Source organism: Lepidochelys kempii, chromosome 7 (genome assembly GCF_965140265.1).
Source record: "Lepidochelys kempii isolate rLepKem1 chromosome 7, rLepKem1.hap2, whole genome shotgun sequence".
NCBI lineage: Eukaryota > Metazoa > Chordata > Testudines > Cheloniidae > Lepidochelys > Lepidochelys kempii.
The window spans coordinates 52,057,824-52,083,277 of record NC_133262.1 but is presented as its reverse complement, the minus strand read 5'-3'; the positions used below and the strand labels follow the sequence as shown (position 1 = coordinate 52,083,277).

The 25,454-nt window shown below is 47.2% G+C and overlaps 1 protein-coding gene across 10 annotated transcripts in view; it reads left to right on the top strand.

Annotated features, from left to right (window-relative positions):
• The window catches only part of RNF123 (ring finger protein 123), a 157,493-nt gene that overhangs the window by 42,639 nt on the left and 89,400 nt on the right, over positions 1–25,454 (top strand). For all 10 annotated transcript variants that reach the window (XM_073352674.1, XM_073352675.1, XM_073352677.1 and 7 more), the window contains 3 exons: positions 14,035–14,139; positions 14,879–15,004; positions 16,515–16,607. In XM_073352674.1, the coding sequence (XP_073208775.1) occupies positions 14,035–14,139; positions 14,879–15,004; positions 16,515–16,607 (324 nt within the window). The remainder of the gene's footprint in view (positions 1–14,034; positions 14,140–14,878; positions 15,005–16,514; positions 16,608–25,454) is intronic.

Below are 25,454 nucleotides of genomic sequence, written 5' to 3'. Positions count from 1 at the left end.
ATGATTTAGTTGGGTTGGCCCTGCTTTGGGTAGGGGGTTGGACTAGATGACCTCCTGAGGTTTCTTCCAACCCTAATCTTGTGTGATTCTGTCCGGGTCTGGGTGGCTTTGTGATGCCAACAGGAGCTGTGCTCTGTGTGCCTTTTGTTAGCCTCAGGAGTGAGAGATCGGCTAAAATCGCTACTGTGTCTGGAAAACTGCCAATATTCAATGCCATTGCCCTGTACTCGATTTCATGGAGCCAAGCAGTTTCCTCCGCATTTCGTTCACCCCTGGTGGGCTGTACTCACCTTGTCTGGTGCTGAGTGGGGGGGGTCATGCACAAGCATTCCAAAGCAGAAGTGTCAATAAGCACAAACATGTCTTGTTTAAAGCTTTAGGGGAACAAGAGAAGGGAGTTCTGAATCTAACATTCACTTCCAATTGGGACTATATCAACAGTGGTACTTGTGTGGGTTATCTGCCTCTGCTGCCGTTGTGGCCTTGTGGGTTTCCCACTCCACACCTGTGGGACACCTGTGCCAGTTGAGGGGAAAGGAGGATCCGGGATGGCATGTTCAGTGAGATCCTGCAAGCCATCGCTGCATCAAGGTGTGAGCACAGGACCTGGAGGGTGAACACTGCAGACAGCCTGGAGAAGGAAAGAGAGGCCCAGGAGTCCCAGCAGGAGAAGGAGATGAACCAGGATGCTGTGGGCTTTTCTGGCAGCAAACACAGGTGCTGCAGACTTTTGCGGACCTACAGGTTCCTCAATCCAAGGCTCGTCTCACTTTGCAGTCAATGGAGAACTCCACTGCAGCACCTCCTGATATCCCCCAATGTTCCACAAGGCATTCCACAAGGGGCTGCATCCCTACCCTACCACTCCACCCCGAGGCACATTAAGGACAACCTCAGTTTCATATGCACTGACCTGTGAGAGCCTCGGTTGCTGTAGGTGTGGGTAAAATGGACATCAGTGTTCTTTCCCCTTAAGTTTTGTTCCATTAATTTATTAAGTTTTTAGTGTATTTGGTTTTAAATGGTACAGATTTCTTTGCACTGGGTTTCTGACTGAATAAAATCCTGTCTGGAAAATAATTCATCTTCATTAGTTCACAACATATGCTTACAGCCTGCCTAGCAGTTCTGAAAGCACCCACTTGTTACTGTACAATGGGACACAACTTGTCGGATCAGTGACAAATACTGTAATAATCAAATGTGCAGCAAGTGCTGCAAAATTAATAAAATGTGCATGAAGCAGCATACAATTCCTAAGAGACACCCAAACAACAGGGCCAGGTAGCACCTTTCAATGCTCTCCAGTCACTCCTTGTCATCCCAAGCCTGCATGGTGGTGATATCCCATCAGGCAGTGCTCATTCCTTGGGCCCAGAAACAGCGCTCCATCATCTGTGGCTCCTCTGTGAACTCCACCTACAACCTTGAATTGGCAATCCATCCTCCAAGAAATCAGCATGTTCTCCACTGATTTGGTGGTTTTGTGGCTCTGGAAATGCCAGAGGATAGTGCATCCTGTACGTGCAATGCTTATGACAATCGTGCAGAGCTGGGCAGACTCCACACTGCTGTCAGATGGCAGACAGTGAGGAGGGCTGCATAGGTTCATGGGATTTTTAAAACAAATGCAAAAATTTTGGGATATAGATGACATTATGTGGTGGAGACAGTTGCAAGCTGCGAAGTTAACCCCTTGTTTGCAGTCATCCCTGCACAACTTTTCTGCCCCAGTATGCATTGCCAGAACTTCCCAAAAGACACCGTTAGACAGCGGTGGATTGCACACTGGGATACCTGCCCATGGTGCATCACACTGTGCCTTGACACAACACTCCTGGTGAGTATGCTTAGCGCCGACACAAGGAACCAAGTATGCACATGCACAAACAATACACTAACTGCGGTGGCTTTATGCCATTGTATCTTGTGTAGCATAGACATGGCCTAAAAATCATGGGCTCACCAGTGAGCCTGGCTTTATGGCTTATTACAACAGTTTGTAACCTTGTAATCCTCCTTTTTCCCATGACTGCAAGGTTGTTAATTGCCCTGTTCATTTTAAATAGTTTCTTGCAGTGTGTTAATCTCTTATGCTTTAACAATCTGTCCCAGCTTGTATTTAGTTGTGATACTCTGGTTACCTTTTCCAGACTTAAAGAAGCTCTGTGAAGCTCAAAAGGTTGTCTCTCGCCAACAAAATATTTCTTGTATCACAGCTTTCAGCAGCGAGAGTTCCCATCAATGCTATCCACTAAGGGAGACTAGAATTTATAGCTTGTGTGGTCATAACCACAGAATTTATTTTTGCAACTATGTGAAACTGGTTTGCATATTTAACTCTCACTCGATCCTGGGATCCAAATCCACTAGTCCAATTTTTGACATGCCCCTCATGGCAGCAGTTTGGACACATCTTAGGGAATCTGTATTCTCATCCCTGGCATCCAGCATCAGGCAAGAGAGGGAGATGAAAATAACTATTGCTGAGGGTAGCTAGAGACTGCTGCTTATGAGGCTGCCTCATCATTACCCAGGCTGGAAACACTTGCTTTATCACCTGGTGGGCTTGGCCTTCTGTTTTCCCATGGAGGGCAGGACTTGGATCTAGCCCCGGTCATGATTGAAAGCACACCACAAATCTTTCCTATCTCACCTAGTTTAGAAACTTGCTCAGTTAGAACTTGTTGGGATAGGAAGTGCAGGCAGATTGGGGGAGTAGTAAATAATGAAGAGGACAGGTATGCCAGATTCACAGGGTTTGGTCTGTGCCCCAGCCTGGAGTGACCCTTTAATGTGCCAAACATCAATGGTCCACACAGCTCAACAGTGCAGGTCCACAACTCTGAAATTGAGCTGTCTGCCCCCAGCAATAGCAGTGCTCGCTGTAGGTATTTGCAGAGACACTAGACAACCTTTTCAAAAACAAGGTAACGCTTTAGTAGTCATCTGGCCTACAGAATATGAAAGTCCTGATGCCAGTAGAGGGAAACCAACGTTCGGACAGTCCATATGGCTGAAAGCCAGGGCTCTACCCAGTCAAGCTGCCCACAGAATGCATGTTGTCTCTGTCTTTTATTTCTGTTTTGTTTGTCATGTCACCCACACACTCTAGGGCACCCTCATTTACTCTGTTCCTAGGGCTCAAGGCATAACCCTCTTAATTAAGGCACCCACCCATACCCTGTTCCTAGGGCTCAGGATGTAACCTTCTGTGGTCTTATGGGACCTTTTACCGGTGAAAGAGCCTTACAGAGTAATATCCTTAACCTCTATATATTAACAATCACCAGAACAGAATGCACACGCTAAGAATACAATGCTCAACACTCTAATAAGGTAGATGAACTTTTCCTGGTGGCCAGTCAGGATCAGGTCATCTGAGGACTCCAGCTTCTGTGTGATATAGCTTGCAGGATGTTGGCAGCTCTGATCTTGGGCTATGTCCTGGAGGTGGTTCCCAAGAACTTCATTTTGAACCCCAGTTTATATTGTGAAATTTGAGTCCTGCTTAGCTGTAGCTTAACCAATCATTTTACATAAATATTGCAAGATAATTCTTTGACCAATCCTAATATTGCAAAATAATTCTTTACCCAATCATACCCCACCACCTTAATTGATTTAAATCTTGTAAAATTAATTATGCAACAGGCAGGAAAAAAAATCAAAGAACCAGACCGAAACCTTACAGATAAACAATAGAGAAGCAGGGACCATAAAGGCCAAACAATAGAAGTATAGATTTAATAATCGCAACTATCAAACAGTTTTCTTTAAGCATCTGAAGATCTGTTTCTTTATCTGGTGGTGGTTGGTACTATTAGGACAGGATCGCCTTCTTAACAGCCCGATATTTCATTGTTTTAATGTAATTTAGATGAAATGTGAAGATGTGACTTTCTGCTTCTTGGCTCATGGCTGCTGCTCTCCTAATGTGGCTGCAGAAAAAAGCCTCAGACCTTGCAGTTATTCCAGGTGAGAGCTGTTTGTCTCTCCAAAGGCCAGCTCTTAACATAGCTCCCTGCCACCTTTCCCCATTGTTTTGCAACTCTCTGCTTCCCAGCAGAAAGGTGTGTGTGAAGGGGGAATCTTCCTTCTGGTTGGTGGTTACTAGGTGTGAATGGCCTGGCCAGTGGTGTTCCCATTTGTCTTTTGGACCCTCCATTGAGATGGGTCACTTTCATACTGTCTTTAATGGCCCATTCATCCCACCCCAGACAGGTATTCCAAAAACTTCACGTCTTCTGCTTCATCCCAGGAGCATTTTAACCCTTCTGCACCCACTGGCTAGCAAGCCCTAGTCAGGTAAGTCCCTGGCATGCACATCATCCATACAATGTTATGGACAATTCCCATTTTGTCGCAACAGGTCACTGATACAGAGTCAACTGGATGGCTTGGTAAACTGGGTGCAAGCAAACACTGTGTTCTAACCCAGATAAGTGTAAAAGTATACAGCTGGGAGCCAAGAATGTAGGTCAGAAGTGGGAGTTTCTTGGTGTGCTCTGGCTTGACCAGTGCTGGATACAAGTGCTGCACTTTCTGCAAAGCAGGGGGAGGTCAAGCTTACAGGACAGGGGACTATTCAGGGAAGCAGTGATTTTGAAAAAGATTTGGGGGTCATGGTGAATAATCAGCTAAACATGAATTCCCAGTGCGATGCTGCAGCCAGAAGGGGTAATGTGAATCTTGGATGCATAAATGGGTGAATCTCCAGTAGGAGCAGAGAGGTTATTTTATCTCTGGATTTGGCACTGGTGTGACCACTGTGGGAATCCTGTGTCCAGTTCTGGTGTCCACAATTCAAGAAGGATGTTGATAAATTGGAGAGGGGTCAGAGAAGAGCCCCAAGAATGATTAAAGGATTGGAAAACCTGCCTTATAGTTTCAGAGTAACAGCCATGTTAGTCTGTATTCGCAAAAAGAAAAGGAGTACTTGTGGCACCTTAGAGACTAACCAATTTATTTGAGCATGAGCTTTCGTGAGCTACAGCTCACTTCATCGGATGCATACTGTGGAAACTGCAGAAGACATTATATACACAGAGACCATGAAACAATACCTCCTCCCACCCCACTCTCCTGCTGGTAATAGCTTATCTAAAAAGAAAAAGCTGTAGCTCACGAAAGCTTATGCTCAAATAAATTGGTTAGTCTCTAAGGTGCCACAAGTACTCCTTTTCTTTTTGCGAATACAGACTAACACGGCTGTTACTCTGAAGCTTATCGAAAGTGATCACTCTCCTTACAATGTGTATGAAAATCAAGGTGGGCCATTTCCAGCACAAATCCAGGTTTTCTCACCCCCCACCCCCCAAAAAAACACAAAAAACCACACACACACACACAGACACACACACAAACTCACTCTCCTGCTGGCAATAGCTCATCCAAACTGACCACTCTCCTTACAATGTCTATGATAATCAAGGTGGGCCATTTCCAGCATAAATCCAAGTTTAACCAGAACGTCTCGGGGGGGGGGGGGGGTAGGAAAAGACAAGGGGAAATAGGCTACCTTGCATAATGACTTAGCCACTCCCAGTCTCTATTTAAGTCTAAATTAATAGTATCCAAATTGCAAATGAATTCCAATTCAGCAGTTTCTCGCTGGAGTCTGGATTTGAAGTTTTTTTGTTGTAAGAGAGCGACCTTCATGTCTGTAATTGCGTGACCAGAGAGATTGAAGTGTTCTCCGACTGGTTTATGAATGTTATAATTCTTGACATCTGATTTGTGTCCAGTTATTCTTTTGCGTAGAGACTGTCCATTTTGACCAACGTACATGGCAGAGGGGCATTGCTGGCACATGATGGCATCTATCACATTGGTGGATGTGCAGGTGAACGAGCCTCTGATAGTGTGGCTGATGTGATTAGGCCCTGTGATGGTGTCCCCTGAATAGATATGTGAGCACAGTTGGCAACAGGCTTTGTTGCAAGGATAGGTTCCTGGGTTAGTGGTTCTGTTGTGTGGTATGTGGTTGCTGGTGAGTATTTGCTTCAGGTTGGGGGGCTGTCTGTAGGCAAGGACTGGCCTGTCTCCCAAGATTTGTGAGAGTGTTGGGTCATCCTTCAGGATAGGTTGTAGATCCTTAATAATGCGTTGGAGAGGTTTTAGTTGGGGGCTGAAGGTGACGGCTAGTGGTGTTCTGTTATTTTCTTTGTTAGGCCTGTCCTGTAGTAGGTGACTTCTGGGAACTCTTCTGGCTCTATCAATCTGTTTCTTCACTTCCGCAGGTGGATATTGTAGTTGTAAGAATGCTTGATAGAGATCTTGTACGTGTTTGTCTCTGTCTGAGGGGTTGGAGCAAATGCGGTTGTATCGCAGAGCTTGGCTGCAGATGATGGATCGTGTGGTGTGGTCAGGGTGAAAAATGGAGGCATGTAGGTAGGAATAGCGGTCAGTAGGTTTCCAGTATAGGATGGTGTTTATATGACCATTGTTTATTAGCACTGTAGTGTCCAGGAAGTGGATCTCTTGTGTGGACTGGACCAGGCTGAGGTTAATGGTGGGATGGAAATTGTTGAAATCATGGTGGAATTCCTCAAGGTCTTCTTTTCCATGGTCCAGATGATTAAGATGTCATCAATATAGTGCAAGTAGAATAGGGGCGTTAGGGGACGAGAGTTGAGGAAGCGTTGTTCTAAATCAGCCATAAAAATGTTGGCATACTGTGCGGCCATGTGGGTACCCATAGCAGTGCCGCTGATCTGAAGGTATACATTGTCCCCAAATGTGAAATAGTTATCGGTAAGGACAAAGTCACAAAGTTCAGCCACCAGGTTAGCTGTGACATTATCGGGGATAGTGTTCTTGACGGCTTGTAGTCCATCTTTGTGTGGAATGTTGGTGTAGAGGGCTTCTACATCCATAGTGGCCAGGATGGTGTTATCAGGAAGATCACCGATGGATTGTAGTCTCCTCAGGAAGTCAGTGGTGTCTCGAAGGTGGCTGGGAGTGCTGGTAGCGTAGGGCCTGAGGAGGGAGTCTACATAGCCAGATAATCCTGCTGTCAGGGTGCCAATGCCTGAGATGATGGGGCGCCCAGGATTTCCAGGTTTATGGATCTTGGGTAGTAGATAGAATACCCCTTGTCGGGGTTCCAGGGGTGTGTCTGTGCGGATTTGATCTTGTGCTTTTTCAGGGAGTTTCTTGAGCAAATGCTGTAGTTGCTTTTGGTAACTCTCAGTGGGATCAGAGTGTAATGGCTTGTAGAAAGTGGTGTTGGAGAGCTGCCGAGCAGCCTCTTGTTCATATTCTGACCTATTCATGATGACAACAGCACCTCCTTTGTCAGCCTTTTTGATTATGATGTCAGAGTTGTTTCTGAGGCTGTGGATGGCATTGTGTTCTGCACGGCTGAGGTTACGGGGCAAGTGATGCTGCTTTTCCAGAATTTCAGCCCGTGCACATCGGCGGAAGCACTCTATGTAGAAGTCCAGTCTGCTGTTTCGACCTTCAGGAGTCGTCCACCTAGAATCCTTCTTTTTGTAATGTTGGTAGGGAGGCCTCTGTGGATTAGTATGTTGTTCAGAGGTATTTTGGAAATATTCCTTGAGTTGGAGACGTCGAAAATAGGATTCTAGGTCACCTCAGAACTGTATCATGTTTGTGGGGGGTGGAGGGGCAGAAGGAGAGGCCCCGAGATAGGACAGCTGCTTCTGCTGGGCTGAGAGTATAGTTGGATAGGTTAACAATATTGCTGGGTGGGTTGAGGGAACCATTGCTGTGGCCCCTTGTAGCATGTAGTAGTTTAGAAAGTTTAGTGTCCTTTTTCTTTTGTAGAGAAGCAAAGTGTGCATTGTAAATGGCTTGTCTAGCTTTAGTAAATTCCAGCCACGAGGAAGTTTGTGTGGAAGGTTGGTTTTTTATGAGAGTATCCATTTTTGAGAGCTCATTCTTAATCTTTCCCTGTTTGCTGTAGAGGATGTTGATCAGGTGATTCCGCAGTTTCTTTGAGAGTGTGGCACAAGCTGTCAGCATAGTCTGTGTGGTATGTAGATTGTAATGGATTTTTACCTTCAGTCCTTTTGGTACGATCTCCATCTGTTTGCATTTGGAAAGGAAGATGATGTCTGTCTGTATCCGTACAAGTTTTTTCATGCAGTTGATAGATTTCCACTCCATACGGCTAAATGCAGTGCCTTGCATAATGACAGGTTTCAGAGTAACAGCCGTGTTAGTCTGTATTCGCAAAAAGAAAAGGAGTACTAGTGGCACCTTAGAGACTAACCAATTTATTTGTGCATAAGCTTTCGTGAGCTACAGCTCACTTCATCGGATGCATAATGTGGAAAATACAGAAGACATTATATACACAGAGACCATGAAACAATACCTCCTCCCACCCCACTCTCCTGCTGGTAATAGCTTATCTAAAGTGATCACTCTCCTTACAATGTGTATGATAATCAAGTTGGGCCATTTCCAGCACAAATCCAGGTTTTCTCACCCTCCGCCCCCCCCCCCCCCACATAAATTCACTCTCCTGCTGGTAATAGCCCATCCAAAGTGACCACTCTCTTTAATCTACATAGAGTGCTTCCGCCGATGTGCATGGGCTGAAATTGTGGAAAAGCAGAATCACTTGCCCTATAACCTCAGCCGTGCAGAACACAATGCCATCCACAGCCTCAGAAACAACTCTGACATCATAATCAAAAAGGCTGACAAAGAAAGTGCTGTTGTCATCATGAATAGGTCGGAATATGAACAAGAGGCTGCTAGGCAGCTCTCCAACACCACTTTCTACAAGCCATTACCCTCTGATCCCACTGAGAGTTACCAAAAGCAACTACAGCGTTTGCTCAAGAAACTCCCTGAAAAAGCACAAGATCAAATCCGCACAGACACACCCCTGGAACCCCGACAAGGGGTATTCTATCTACTACCCAAGATCCATAAACCTGGAAATCCTGGGCGCCCCATCATCTCAGGCATTGGCACCCTGACAGCAGGATTGTCTGGCTATGTAGACTCCCTCCTCAGGCCCTACGCTACCAGCACTCCCAGCTACCTTCGAGACACCACTGACTTCCTGAGGAGACTACAATCCATCGGTGATCTTCCTGATAACACCATCCTGGCCACTATGGATGTAGAAGCCCTCTACACCAACATTCCACACAAATGTGGACTACAAGCCGTCAAGAACACTATCCCCGATAATGTCACGGCTAACCTGGTGGTTGAACTTTGTGACTTTGTCCTTATCCATAACTATTTTACATTTGGGGACAATGTATACCTTCAGATCAGCGGCACTGCTATGGGTACCCACATGGCCCCACAGTATGCCAACATTTTTATGGCTGATTTAGAACAACGCTTCCTCAACTCTCGTCCCCTAACGCCCCTATTCTACTTGCGCTATATTGATGACATCTTAATCATCTGGGCCCATGGAAAAGTAGCCCTTGAGGAATTCCACCATGATTTCAACAATTTCCATCCCACCATCAACCTCAGCCTGGTCCAGTCCACACAAGAGATCCACTTCCTGGACACTTCCAGTCCACAGATCCACTTCCTGGACACTACAGTGCTAATAAACAGTGGTCACGTAAACACCACCCTATACCGGAAACCTACTGACCGCTATTCCTACCTACATGCCTCCATTTTTCACCCTGACCACACCACACGATCCATCGTCTGCAGCCAAGCTCTGCGATACAACCGCATTTGCTCCAACCCCTCAGACAGAGACAAACACCTACAAGATCTCTATCAAGCATTCTTACTACTACAGTACCCACCTGCGGAAGTGACGAAACAGATTGATAGAGCCAGAAGAGTTCCCAGAAGTCACCTACTACAGGACAGGCCTAACAAAGAAAATAACAGAACGCTACTAGCCGTCACCTTCAGCCCCCAACTAAAACCCCTCCTACGCATTATTAAGGATCTACAACCTATCCTGAAGGATGACCCAACACTCTCACAAATCTTGGGAGACAGTCCAGTCCTTGCCTACAGACAGCCCCCCAACCTGAAGCAAATACTCACCAGCAACCACATACCACACAACAGAACCACTAACCCAGGAACCTATCCTTGCAACAAAGCCCATTGCCAACTGTGCCCAAATATCTATTCAGGGGACACCATCACAGGGCCTAATCACATCAGCTACACTATCAGAGGCTCGTTCACCTGCACATCCACCAATGTGATATATGCCATCATGTGCCAGCAATGCCCCTCTGCCATGTACATTGGTTAAACTGGACAGTCTCTACGCAAAAGAATAACTGGACACAAATCAGATGTCAAGAATTATAAGATTCATAAACCAGTCGGAGAACACTTCAATCTCTCTGGTCACGCAATTACAGACATGAAGGTCGCTCTCTTACAACAAAAAAACTTCAAATCCAGACTCCAGCGAGAAACTGCTGAATTGGAATTCATTTGCAAATTGGATACTATTAATTTAGGCTTAAATAGAGACTGGGAGTGGCTAAGTCATTATGCAAGGTAGCCTATTTCCCCTTGTCTTTTCCTATTCCTTCCCCCCCCTCCCCGGACGTTCTGGTTAAACTTGGATTTATGCTGGAAATGGCCCACCTTGATTATCATAGACATTGTAAGGAGAGTGGTCAGTTTGGATGAGCTATTGTCAGCAGGAGAGTGAGTTTGTGTGTGTGTGTTTTTGGCGGGGTGGGGGTGGGGGGTGAGAAAACCTGGATTTGTGCTGGAAATGGCCCACCTTGATTATCATACACATTGTAAGGAGAGTGATCACTTTAGATAAACTATTACCAGCAGGAGAGTGGGGTGGGTGGAGGTATTGTTTCATGGTCTCTGTGTATATAATGTCTTCTGCAGTTTCCACAGTATGCATCCGATGAAGTGAGCTGTAGCTCACGAAAGCTTATGCTCAAATAAATTGGTTAGTCTCTAAGGTGCCACAAGTACTCCTTTTCTTTCTGCCTTATAGTGAGACTCAAATAGGTCAGTCCATTCAGACTTGATTACAGGGTATAAGTAGCAAATATTGAGAGAGTAAATATTGGATAATGGATTCCTCAATCTAGCAGAAAAAGGTCTAACATGAGCCAATGGCTGGAAGCTGAAGCTAGAGAAATTCAGGCTGGAAATAAGGTGTAAACTTTAACAGCGAGGGTAACCAATCATTGGAACAACGTACCAAGGGTTGTGGTGGATTCTCCATCACTGACAATTTTACAATCTAGGCTAGATAGTTTTCTAAAAGCTCTGCTCTAGGAATTATTGTGGGGCAGGTTTTTGGCCTGGGTTACACAGAAGATCAGACTAGATGAGCACAGTGGTCCCTCTGGCCTTAGAATCTCTGGATTTGTGGGTGCTCGACTCAGTCTGCATCTTGGGTACTCTTGGTTTCTGTAGTGACAGTGCCTTATGGTATCTAAGGCCATTCTGCCCTGCATGTAGGGAGAAGGAAAAGAGCACTAATCATATTCTAAACTCTTGTCTAAACTGCTCTGTGAAATGTGCAGCTTAACCAGGGCATGTGCTGGTGTGTGTTAAAGTTCCAGTTCACCCCTGCACATGGTGGCTTAGCCCATCCCCCCCCCATCCTTGTTCACCGCAATGCATGGTGGCTTAGCTCATCCCCCATTTCTGACTATCCTAGTTCACTCCAAAGCATGGTAGCCTAGCCCATCTCCCCTCCCTACTTGTGCCCCCGCTTCTGTCATGCTAAGTGTAACCCATCCCCCCCTGCTGTCCTAATTCAGCCCGGCAGTTTGGCAGCAGATTGGCTCTCGGGTGGTTAGGGCATGCACCACAGCTCCTTCAGTGATTTTTCCCAAAGGGCTGTTAGGGTGTGACTTCTCACATGATTCCCCGAGCTCTGTAGTGCCTTTCACCATTTCCCAGCATGTTGCGGCAGGGAGCTGTCAGGTTCTGTGGGAGAGCTAGACAGAGAAGCATTGCAGTTGAGTGATAGTGTGGCCAGGGGCCACAGCTGAAAGTGTCATTAATGCAGTTCATCCAGGCTGATGCAGGAGTACTGACTATAGATATGCTGCTCTCTACTATAGGTAGGACCCTACCAAATTCGTGGTCCATTTTGGTAAATTTCACTGTCATAGCATTTTAAAAATCTTGAATTTCATGAAAAGAAAAGGAGTACTTGTGGCACCTTAGAGACTAACCAATTTATTTGAGCATGAGCTTTAGCTCACGAAAGCTCATGCTCAAATAAATTGGTTAGTCTCTAAGGTGCCACAAGTACTCCTTTTCTTTTTGCGAATACAGACTAACACGGCTGTTACTCTGAAACCTTGAATTTCATGGTTTCAGATATTTGAATCTTAAATTTCACAGTGTTGTAACAAACCATGAATATGTATTTAAAAATGGCAAAATATACATAGAATCATAGTATATCAGGGTTGGAAGGGACCTCAGGAGGTCATCTAGTCCAACCCCTGCTCAACGCAGGACCAATCCCCAATTTTTGCCCCAGATCCCTAAATGGCCCCCTCAAGGATTGAACTCATAACCCTGGGTTTAGCAGGCCAATGCTCAAACCACTGAGCTATCCCTTCCCCCTTACATGTGGAAAGCCCCTTTCTCAGCATTTCTCAAACTGGAGGTCTTGACCCAAAAGGGGGTTGTAAGGTGATTGGGGGATGGGGAAGGGGTTTGCGGTATTGCTATCCTTACTTCTCTGCTGCAGTCAGAGCTGGGTGGCCGGGGAGGGGCGGCTGCTAGCCTGGCACCCAGCTCTGAAGGCAGTGCTGCCACGGCGCCAGCAACAGCACACAAGTAAGGCTGGGAATACCATGCCACCCTTACTTCATCGCTGCTGCTGGCAGTGGTCAGAGGAATGATGCTTCTGTTACTCCATAAGCCGCTGCTTTTTTAACCCTACTGTTGACAAGCTAACTGAAACAGAAGCATGCGACCAAACTAACTATTACTTAGAATTAATTACCAACTGCTGGTCTAATGACTAAGTAACAAGATTACTAGGGAACGACACAGTTGTTCCCACTTCCTGCCTGAGATGATTAGAAGGAACCGAGTGGCAACTGGGGTTGCTGTGCCCTTAATGACCTCAGGGGAGTGGGGGTGAGGCCATGCAGGGTGTGTTTACCACCCTCCTTGGACACTGCTGGTGAAAACATTCTGAGCTCCTGTGCTGGGCACACGGACACTGAGTGGGATCCACACATGCAGTAACTCAAAGAGCTAAGCATATCCCATGGCATGACAGGAAAAGCTAATGCTCTCTCATCACCACCCCTGTAAATTCTTGTGCCCTTTCTTGTCCTAGCATCTGAGACGTAATGAACTCATATACATCCCTATGCCTGTATTCCACCCACTACCTCCTGATTGTTCCCTTCCCCAACAGCTGAGTGACAGAGTGCGACAGAGGGTGCAACAAACATAACTGTGGGCCTGGCGCCCAGCTGTACCAGGCAGCACCTAGAGATGCAGCCGCTGAGCCAGTACTGCCTGGTGGGATCCGAGCACTCCTGGCACCCCCCACAGCTGTCTGTAAAAAAATTCCTTCCGGTGCTGGGAGTTGAGCCTCAGGCCTGCAGGCCTCTCTCTCGCCTCATCTGAACGTGGATGGTGGGAGAGGAGGGAAAATGCACTTCAGGGGAAGGAGGGTATGGAGAAAATGAATGGGGTGGGGATTTCATATAGCAGCACAGTAACATGCCTTTCAGTTTCTAACCACGTGCACTGTCAGACTGTTCTGGGGATGCAGGTTTATGGAAGGGGGTTTGCCTGACATCTGGTGTCGGGCCTGGCTGAGCTAGAGCTCCTTGCCCCGAAAAGGCTGTTTCAGGCACTGTGGCATTTGGGATGCTGAGTTCTATAATGACATCGCTGGTGAAAGCCTTGTGTGGCGGGGGGATGTGCATGCCTTTGGGCATCCTTCAGGGACATCTCCTGTACTGCTGTCCTCTCTGCAGAGGCAGGGAGTACTGCCCTCTCTCTCCAGCATGCATGTGTCTGAAGATGGAGCTGCAGGCAGAATTGGGGTTGCTCAGAGCCTTATGTCTCCTGGGATTGGTGTTGCAGGAGGGGAAGTTGGTGGAGAAGGACACATCGACGTGGCAGCTGCAAGGAGAGCCCACAGTGCTGATCACCCTGACACACATCTTTAACCACTTTGCACCTCTCATGGTGAGTGCTGGCTGCTGGACGTGCATGTGCTCCCCCACAGTGCTTGCAGGGAGGGGGACCCACAACTCCTCCTTGTTTTTCACAGCTGCCTGCTCAGGCAGAAGGGGTGACACGCTCCGGTATTGGAGAATTCACAAGCCTAGAGTTGTTAGGTAGTCCCAAGTCGCGAATAGCCCCTCTCCCATGGGGTGGCAGCTCCCCTTGCAGCCTGACTGAGGGAGTGATGTTGCAGAGCAAGTGCGGAGGCTTTGTTTACACCAGGGTGTGTGCTTTCTGTTTGGTCAGTAAATTGCAGAGTGGTGGTGGTAGGGGTGAGATTGGCGCTGCATTGCAGGGGGTTAGTGGGCTGCAGGACACACTCTTTTGGAACCCTTTGTACCCTGAGTTTGGCAGTCAGGCTCTTCATGGGCTCTGCTTTCTTGCTTTCACATCTACTGTCCCCCGTTTTTGCCTGGCACTTGTCAGAAACGGTCCGGTTTCCGTGTACTCCTGGAGTGGGCTGGGCTGTTCCTAGCACCGAGCCGGGCATTGCCGCCAGAGGTGTCATCTTCAGTCTGCAGTAACAGGAACATCCCATTGGCAGCAGTAAGTCACCATTCCTACCTGACGCTGGCTCCCAGCAAGTCTACAGCTTTCCACCTGGGCCTAGACCCTCCATGTAGTGCTGAGAACCCATTCTCTGCTCCTGTGTGGTGCTGCTGCTGGCTAGAGCTGCTGACCACAGGCTTTCTGTTTGCAGTGCAAAGTGTACCTGGTAGATGATGTGCTCATGCACTTCCTGCTGAGCATTCTGGAGCGAGGAGGGGCTGTGGAAGCACATCCTCTCATCCAGCAGCTACTGGATCTCATGTGGCTTCTCATGGAGGTGAGTTGCTCAGGCACTTCCCCCTCTTTCACTCTGCATCCCCTTGGTTCTCTGTGGCAATGGGCAGGTGTCAGGATCTCGGTTGGGTGCACCCTGCAGTGGCATGGTTTAACAGCTGAGTTGGTTTCTTGCCACCATCTCCCAAAGCAGCTTTGCCTGCCAGCTGCACTCCCTTAAGAATGCAGTACCAGCATCTGGTGCCCTGGCCCCTGCTGTTCTCGGCACGCCAGGCCCTGGCTGCAGTGACTGTAGGGAGGGGGCTGGGAAGAACTAGATTTATAATTATAAATTGCTGGTCATAGTGAGCTTCTGCTCCCACCCAGAACCCAGTGACCAGGTCCTTTCAGTGTTAACGACTGTTCCTTGTGGTGAGGGAAAGGCCGAGCTGCTACTGGGGAGCTGGGAAGGGAGGAGGAAGGAGTTCGGTATTCCTGATCTCTGAAAAGCGATTTTTTAATCAGACTTTTCTAGCTTCCCTAACTATAAATAAACTCTGATGTTAATTTATTTAACTTACTGCATGTGTGACAGTAAAACTTTTACTCTTGATTAAAACTCTTTGAAAATAACCACTATTTAGTAATACTTCTGTAATTATAAAGTTCTTTTCAGTGGAGCAGCCAGGGGCTACCTGGGAAATGTTAGAGACCATGACATTGTATTGGCTGCAGTGGGAACTAGTGTTGCACCATTGCCCTCTTAGTAGGGTTAAAGAAATACAACCCATCCTCTGCCCCAGGCTCAGCGAGGCCAGGAGGTTGTGCCCCTTCCTGGGAAGTGTCAGAGCTGGCTTTGGCAGGCATCTCCTGGGAACCCCCTTCTGCGAGTACCTTGGGGGGTCTAAACCCAGAACTGGCAGAAGCAGCCTGGCGGCTAATCTAACTGCTCCAGGAGCTGTAGGGAAGAGAATCTTTTGGGTAGCTGGGGTCAGGCTTGCAGGAGTTCCGGGGTATTGCCCACCCCTGTGGTTGCACCTGGTTAGCAGATGGCTGCTACTAGCCCTCAGCACCGTGGGTCAAATGCTGCAGTGAAATCTCCCCAAGCGTGTTCTGGAGTCTTGCTGGCCCGTAGCTCAGGTGACAGATTGTCCCTTGCCTCCCTCTCTCTCCCTCTCTCTTTTATTGCTGTCCTCCAGGAGTGAAATCAGAATCCCTGGCAGGATGAAGGCCTGAGAGGTACTTAGAGGAGCAGGTTCTCCTTTTGGTCTGGTATAGACCCGGGGAGCTGCATTGGCTTTCTGGGCTCTACACCAACAGAACCTGGGCCACATTTTGTCTAGGAGATGGCTTGTCTCAATGCTCACTCTGGTGATTGGTATTTGACAGCAGTTGCTCTCTACTGCTGATGCTGCTGTAGAGGCAGAGTGCTGGACTGCAGCAGTGGCAAGTGGTGAGGGGGCCTCTTGTGGTCCTGATGGGTCATTTCTGAAATGAACAGACACCTTCCAGCCCTCTCCACATCCCCCCAGATGTCGATTTCTGCTGAGTGTTTCTCTTTCTCTTACTCTTAGGATTATGAGGTGCATGAATGCCTCAAGCAGCTGCTGATGTCCCTGCTGCGGGCTTACAGGTTCTCTCCCATCATCCCAGACCTGGGCTTACAGGTGAGTGGTACCTCAGAGTGTCTGAGAACAATGACTAGCCAAGGATTCATCCTTCCCTAGCTTCAGGTGTCCCAACGCAGGAGTAGTCAGGAGTCACAGATAGATTTCTGCACCAGAAGAGACCACTGTGCTCGTCTAGGCTGACTTCCTGTATAACATGGGCTAGAGACCTGCCCCAAAATAACACTTAACACAGGTCTTTCAGAAAAACATCTAAACCATTTGAGTGATGGTCCCTATTGTATTCCATTGAGGGTAATACATGTGCTCCCAGAGCCAGAACTTTTCAAAGTGGTAGTGTCTGTCAGTTCACGCATGTGTCTCTGTGTTGCCTCGTGGTTTTGCCCAAGGCAATAAAGGGCGGGGTGGACTGACTGCATCTTCAGTTTCTTCTTACTGCCGCATAGTCTGAGTTGGAGTCTCTGCTGTCTTCTCGTCCTTGGTGACGCATTTCCTGGAAAATTGTTTTTATTCTTTATTTAGGAATTTTAAGGTTGTAATCAACATCCTATACAGCAAACAGGGAAAGATTAGGAATGAGCTCTCAAAACTGGATACTCTCATAAAAAACCAACCTTCCACACAAACTTCCTCGTGGCTGGACTTTACAAAAACTAGACAAGCCATTTACAACACACACTTTGCTTCTCTACAAAAGAAAAAGGACACAAAACTAACTAAACTACTACATGCCACAAGGGGCCACAACAGTGGTTCCCTTAACCCACCCAGCAATAATGTTAATCTATCCAGCTATACTCTTAGGACAGATTCTTCTGCTGGGCTATCTCGGGGCCTCTCCTTCTGCCCCTCCACCCCCCACAAACATGATACAGTTCTGTGGTGACATAGAATCCTATTTTCGACGTCTCCGACTCAAGGAATATTTCCAAAACATCTCTGAACAACATACTAAACCACAGAGACCTTCTTACCAACACTACAAAAAGAAGGATTCTGGATGGACTCCTCCTGAAGGTCGAAACAACAGACTGGACTTCTACATAGAGTGCTTCCGCCGACGTGCACAGGCTGAAATTGTGGAAAAGCAGCATCACTTGCCCCGTAACCTCAGCCGTGCAGAACACAATGCCATCCACAGCCTCAGAAACAACTCTGACATCATAATCAAAAAGGCTGACAAAGGAGGTGCTGTTGTCATCATGAATAGGTCGGAATATGAACAAGAGGCTGCTAGGCAGCTCTCCAACACCACATTCTACAAGCTATTGCCCTCTGATCGCACTGAGGGTTACCAAAAGAAATGACACCATCTGCTCAGGAAACTCCCTAAAAAAGCACAAGAACAAATCCATACAGACACACCCCTAGAACCCTAACCAGGGGTATTCTGTCTGCTACCTAAGATCCATAAACCTGGAAATCCTGGGCGCCCCATCATCTCAGGCATTGGCACCCTGACAGCAGGATTGTCTGGCTATGTAGACTCCCTCCTCAGGCCCTACGCTACCAGCACTCCCAGCTGTCTTCGAGACACCACTGACTTCCTGAGGAAACTACAATCCATCGGTGACATTCCTGATAACACCATCCTGGCCACTATGGATGTAGAAGCGCTCAACACCAACATTCCACACAAAGATGGACTACAAGCTGTCAGGAACACTATCCCCGATAATGTCACGGTAAACCTGGCGGCTGAACTTTGACTTTGTCCTCACCCATAACTGTTTCACATTTGAGGACAATGTATACCTTCAAATCAGCGGCACTGCTATGGTACCCGCATGGCCGCACAGTATGCCAACATTTTTATGGCTGACTTAGAACAACGCTTCCTCAACTCTCGTCCCCTAATGCCCCCTACTCTGCTTGCACTACATTGATGCCATCTTCATCATCTGGACCATGGAAAAGAAGCCCTTGGAGGAATTCCACCATGATTTCAACCATTTCCATCCCGCTATCAACCTCAGCCTGGACCAGTCCACACAAGAGATCCACTTCCTGGACACTACAGTGCTAATAAGCTATGGTCATATAAACACCACCCTACACCAGAAACCTACTGACCACTATACTTACCTACATGCCTTCAGCTTTCATCCAGACCACACCACACGATCCATTGTCTACAGCCAAGTTCTTCGATACAACCGCATTTGCTCCAACCCCTCAGACAGAGACAAACAACTACAAGATTTCTATCAAGTGTTCTTACAACTACAATACCCACCTGCTGAAGTAAAGAAACAGATTGACAGAGCCAGAAGCATACCCAGAAGTCGCCTACTACAGGACAGGCCCAACAAAGAAAGTAACAGAAAGCCACTAGCCGTCACCTTCAGGCCCCAACTCAAACCTCTCCAGCGCAGCATCAGCAATCTACAACCTATCCTGAAGGATGATCCCTCACTCTCACAGATTTTGGGAGACAGGCCAGTCTTTGCTTACAGACAGCCCCCCCAACCTGAAGCAAATACTCACCAGCCACCACACAACAAAAACACTAACCCAGGAACCTATCCTTGCAACAAAGCCCATTGCCAACTGTGTCCACATATCTATTCAGGGGACACCATCATAGGGCCTAATCACATCAGCCACACTATCAGAGGCTCGTTCACCTGCACATCTACCAATGTGATGTATGCCATCATGTGCCAGCAATGCCCCTCTGCCATGTACATTGGCCAAACTGGACAGTCTCTACGTAAAAGAATAAATGGACACAAATTGGACGTCAAGAATTACGGACAATTGGACGTCAATAACATTCAAAAACCAGTTGGAGAACGCTTCAATCTCTCTGGTCACTCGATTACAGACCTAAAAGTGGCAATTCTTCAAAAAAAACCTTCAAAAACAGACTCCAATGAGAGCCTGCTAAATTGGAATTAATTTGCAAACTGGACACCATTAATTTAGGCTTGAATAAAGACGGGGAGTTGATGTATCATTACACAAAGTAAAACTATTTCCCCATATTTATCCCCCCCCTCCCCCCCCACTGTTCCTCACACATTCTTGTCAACTGCTGGAAATGGCCCACCTTGATTATCACTACAAAAGGTTTTTTTTTTTTTTTTTCTTCTCTCCTCCTGGTAATAGCTCACCTTACCTGATCACTCTCATTACAGTGTGTATGGTAGCATCCATTGTTTCATGTTCTCTTTGTGTATAAAATCTCCCCACTGTATTTTCCACTGCATGCATCTGATGAAGTGAGCTGTAGCTCATGAAAGCTTATGCTCAAATAAATTTGTTAGTCTCTAAGGTGCCACAAGTACTCCTTTTCTTTTTGCGGATACAGACTAACACGGCTGCTACTCTGAAACCTGTAGTAGTTTTGTTTCTCGAAGTTTTGTAGGGCTAAGGATGGGGGATGCTACTCCAGCGGTTTTCTGCCCAATCCCGCGCACCCCCCCGCCTCCAGCATCTGCATCTGGGTACTGAATGAAGTCAGGATGTTCCAGGGTTTTCGGTAGTAATTTTCTTTTGGGACACCACTTTGGACTCTGCTGCCAAATGATCCTCCCCACCCAGCACCCGGGTCTGGGTATTGGATTATGACTGAGAGGCCATGATTCAAAGTCTGCACTTCCTACCCTTGTTTGTTGTCCCTGAATGATGAGTACCAACACTGTCTGTACTGTTTGGGGGACGCCCACACCATGGCCAGGCCACCATGGCCTACCGCACATGGGAAGGCAGAGCCCTTCGCCTTAAGCACCTCATGGAGGTTGCCACAGGGCCGCAGTTGGATCCTGGCTGGGGAACAAGCCCCCCAGCATCCTTCCCCCCGTCATACACCAGCCTGAATAATCCATGAGTGTACTTCTTACCATGGAGCCCCAATCCAACGTCACTGGTACCAATATTGCTGACTCCGCAGTGGGGCCTAGCCGTGAATCATGGAAGCATGCACATAAGTATGGCAGTAAATCTCCCTCCAGATCTAAGAAAGACCCTGCCATCCATGAGTTCCGGCCAAGGGGGAGCACTGTGCTCCAAGGCCCACAAGACCGACCAAAGACTGCATTGTTCACCAGATCCACCGGTACCAGTTATAGACCCCCCACACCCTGGCATCGGTTCCAGTGATGCTGATCCTGAGACAGGGCCTGTTACCAGCTCCAGTCCCATCCATAGACCTGGTACTCCTGCCTCTGGGGAGACTTGGAGATGCCCCTGGGCCTCATGAACTGTTCACCCTGGAAAGCATGACATCTCTACGCTCTCTGGTACTCTACCAAGGGAGCTCCATCCTGTGCATCGGATCTGCCACCTTCTGTTAGTGGTCATGTAACACACCCCATTCTGTTAGCTCCTTTGGCACTACTATTGGTGCGAAATTCTGATTCTCCCTCCGAGTCTGAGGATCTGGACATTACGCATGGCCTGCTGCTTCTGTTCTGAAAGCATGACTATCGGATGGTTTCGACGTGTAGCCTTTTATGTTATTCAAAGTAAATTTAGTGATGTATGACACCACTGTCGGTTCTGTTCTGGTGGCTCAAGTTCAACAGAGTTACCTCTGCCACTTGTTTTAGATCTAGAGCTTCTAGGAATATATGAAGACCAAGGAAAGTAACCCGTACAGTCACAAGAACAATGTCCAATATCTTTTATCAGCTTTTTATAGTTACCAGCAAAGTTATGGCTATTCAAGCATATATAAATCCTAAATATATCCATGCACAAATTATAGCTACAGTCCTACTCACATCCTCCTAGACAGTGTTAGGGTCTGGTGGGTTTCTCATTGATTGAGCATCAGTAGAGGGATGATTCCTGCTGGAGTTTTCCCATAGGGAGCTCAATTTTTCCCAATTTGGACACCCTCTTTTATGATGTGATTCTGACTATATCTCATACCTTGCGCATGTGCATGAAAGTGTCAACCCTCTTTTTCCTTATTTATATTGTGTCCCCCTCAGAATATCGTACCCCATTTTCTGTAAGTTGTATATAGTTCCCTTTATTCTTATTAACATTGATTCTCAACCTGTATCCTGTGATTAAGGGGAAAAATGTGCCTCTAGAGCATTTTGTGATCTAAAATTACTCTTAAGGCTAATTTTTCACAATATCACCTCTTGGCACATCTATTCCTGTAATTTTATGGCATCGGGTTACTCTTTGGTCACTTATGTCAAGCATTTCTTAACTCTAAGGCCTAAAATGGCTATGCTAAAATCTTACAGGCCTCCGCCTGTAGGTCTTGCATTTCAGCCCTCCTTACTTAGATACCTAATACATATTTATCCCTTCTAACTACTGATCAATCTTATACTTCTATAATCCTAACATCACACAGCACACAATCAAATAAAATCATTGGCTACAGATGGGACTGTGACAATTCCCTCGCTTACCTCAGTCCAGGAGCCACTGGTACCCGACTCCCTGATGTTGCAGTGGTGGTACCCAGGATTAACCAGGTTGGCCATATAGGGGCTTGTGGCCCCAATATTTGGCTTAGGAACTGTCTTGTTTGGCATGGGAGGATTCTCCTGTATCACCATAGACACATGGAAGATTAGGGTTGGAAGAGACTTCAGGAGGTCATCTAGTCCAACCCCCTGCTCAAAGCAGGACCAACACCAACTAAATCATCCCAGCCAGGGCTTTGTCAAGCCGGGCCTTAAAAACCTCTAAGGATGGAGATTCTACCATTTCCCTAGGTAACCCATTCCATCCTGTCCTTCATTGAGTAGAAGGGGGAGAGGGTGTTTTGCCTGCCAGGGCTGTGCTGCTGCTTTCTCTGGACAGGGGCTTGTCCATGCTGTAGGCTGAATGCGCCCATGGTGTGGCCCAAGCATGGATATGGCCATGAGCACAGGATCATGCTAAATTCCAAGTGTGATGTTGCACTCCGTATGTTATATGGAAATATGTGAATATGATGTAACTGGAATATGCTTTATGCAAAAGTCTCTTGTAAGGTATAACAAAGGTTATAAACTACTTAATATATTCCTCCTATTTGTATGCATGTATCATTCTTGTATCTGAAACTAGAAATATGAAGTATAACTGAGGTCCTATTGTAATTATGCAAAGTGTGGGCCATTAATGGTGGTTTAGAATCTTGATGGCTCCCATTGACCTAGACAATTGGTTGTAAATGGTTAATTTACCATTTACCATAGAGTTCGCCCATTTGGACTTATCATTTCCTCCTGAGCCTTCAGAAAGGTTTTCTCTGTGTTAGCAGCTTACCTCTGACCACGAGGAATCCTTGTCTTCCCTTACCTAGACAATTGGCTGCTGACGGGGAGGTTCAGAACAGAAACTAGAGCATCAGTGTCCCAGCTTCTCCTCCCTAGAAGTGAGCATCCACGTCGAAAAATCAACAATCCCTAGAATTCATAGGATCACGCATCGATGTGACCTCCGCATGTGCTTATCTGCCTAAAGGCAGGTTCCTGGGCTTACTGAACCTGATCACCTTAGTGACCTCCAGCCCTTCGATATCAGCCGGAACTTGCCTTTCCCTCCTCCGTCAGATGGCAGTGTACACATATGTCATTCCCTTCACTCATCTGTGGTTCCGCTGTCTCCAGCTCTGGCTACAGGGAGTCTACTCCCCCATGCACCAGTCCAGGGATACTACCCTCACAGTTCCACTGGAAGTGCTCTCTTCCCTCTGATGGTGGACAAACCCATTCCATGTTTGCTCCAGAATGCTCTTTCTTCTGTCCTTGCCAAGCGTTACAATTATAACAGATGTGTCGCTCGAAGGCTGGGGTGCCCACATGGGATACCACATGACGCAAGGCACTTGGACTGTTCAGGAAACCAGGGTGCACATCAACATCTTGGAACTTTGTATGGTACACAAGGCATCCCACGTGTCCTTAACAGCTATCTGTTCTTATATCAGACAACGCCACTGAGGTTTACTACATAAACAAGCAAGGAGGCGCACCGTCCCCAGCACTGTGTGTGTAAGCCTCTGGAAATGATGCATTTCACATCATATGCTCCTGTTGGCAGCCTATCTACCAGGAACCCAGAATGTACTTGCCAATGCTCTCAGCAGGAACTTTGCGACTGACCACGAATGGGAGTTTATACAATGTGATAGTCACAGACATCTTTGGCCACTGGGGAACCCGTCAGAGACCTCTTTGCATCTCACACCAATACCAAGTGCATTCAGTATTGTTCGAGAGGAGGACTCAGCACCCACCTGCAGGAGGACACCCTGATCATCAACTGGTCAGACCAGATCAACTATGCCTTCCTTCCATTGTTGCTCCTGCCACGCATTCTACACAGTCTCAGACGGGAGGGGGTGATGGTCATCCTGATCACCCCATATTGGCCTCACCAGTTCTGGTTTCCTCGTCTTCTCCGCATGTCAAAGTGTCCAGCACTCCCACTCCCAATATTCCTGCAACTACTCACACAACGCAACTGCAGACTCAGACACCCTGATCCGAGGGCACTCCACGTGACAGCATGGTATTTGGATGGATGTCTCCGGTAACACAGAAATGCTTGCAGGCAGTCTGAGAAATTCTGTCCAATAGCAGAAAGGAGTCCACAAGGCAGTCCTATCAGGCCAAATGGGCTCGTTTCATTACCTGGGCCCAACATAGAGGTCTTGCACCAGAGTCTATGGGCATCCTCATGCTATTAGACTATCTGCTCTCTCTAAAGACCTCGGTGCTCATTCTCAAGTCCATCAAAATGCATGTAGCAGCCATTAGTGCCTTCTACCCTCCCATGGATGGACATTCTGTCTTCACCCACCCCTTAACTGCCAGGTTCTGGAAGGGCCTTGTATGCAAATACCCACCCATCCAGGCTGTTGCTCCTCAATTTAGTCCTCCCATCATTAATGAACTTCCTCTTTGAACCTTTGGCCTCCTGCCCCCTTTCTCTTCTTTTTATGGAAGTTGTCTTTCTGATCACCATTATCTCTGCAAGGAGGGTTAATGAATTGGGGTGCGGGGCTATGCTGGCAAACCCCACTTTCAGCACATTCCGTAAGGACAAGGTCTCGCTGTGCCTGCATTTCAGGTTCCTACCAAGGCTGGTTTTCCATTTCCACCTCAACCAAACCACACGCCTCCAGTGCAGAATGACTCCTCCACTCCCTCGATTTACGTAGGGCCCTGGCCATTTACCTGCGAAGGACAAAGCCATTCCAGAAGTCTCCCAGACTATTTGTTGCCATATCAGAGAGAATTGAAGAGGAGGCTGTGTCGTGCCAGAGACTCTCGAAGTGGGTCTCAGGGTGCATTACGCTCTCTTATCAATTATTGGGACGGTCCCCAGCGGGTGGGATGGGGCCCATTTCACAAGAGTGCAGGCATTAGGTGCTGCAGCGCTCCAAGACGTGCCTCGTCACAGATATATGTAAGGCAGTCATGTGGAGTTTGGTACCCGCCTTTTCTTCTCTGTCTGCCATAGTACATGATTCTGCGACGGATGCCTCTTTCGGCATGGCGGCCCTCCATTCAACAATTCCATCATCTTCCTTGCACCCTCCTCCTACCTACATACTGCTTGTTAATCCCCCTCAGTTGAATACAGTAGGGACCAATACTTGAAGAATGGGAGGTTACTTGTAACTAGGGGTTCTTCGAGATGCGCATTGCCCTCAGTGGAATACAGACAGGGACCATCCATCTCAAAAAACCTCCCGTTACAGGTAAGTAACTTCCCCTTTTGATTCAAAAATTGCCAGTGATAGAAAATCCAGCACGGCCCTTGGTAAATTGTTCCAATGGTAATTACCCTCAATGTTAAAAATTTACTCTTTATTTCCGGTCTGAATTTATCTAGCTTCAACCTCCAGTCACTAGATCTTACCTTTCCTGTCTAGATTGAAGAACATATTGTTAAATATGTTTCCCAAGTCATCCCTGA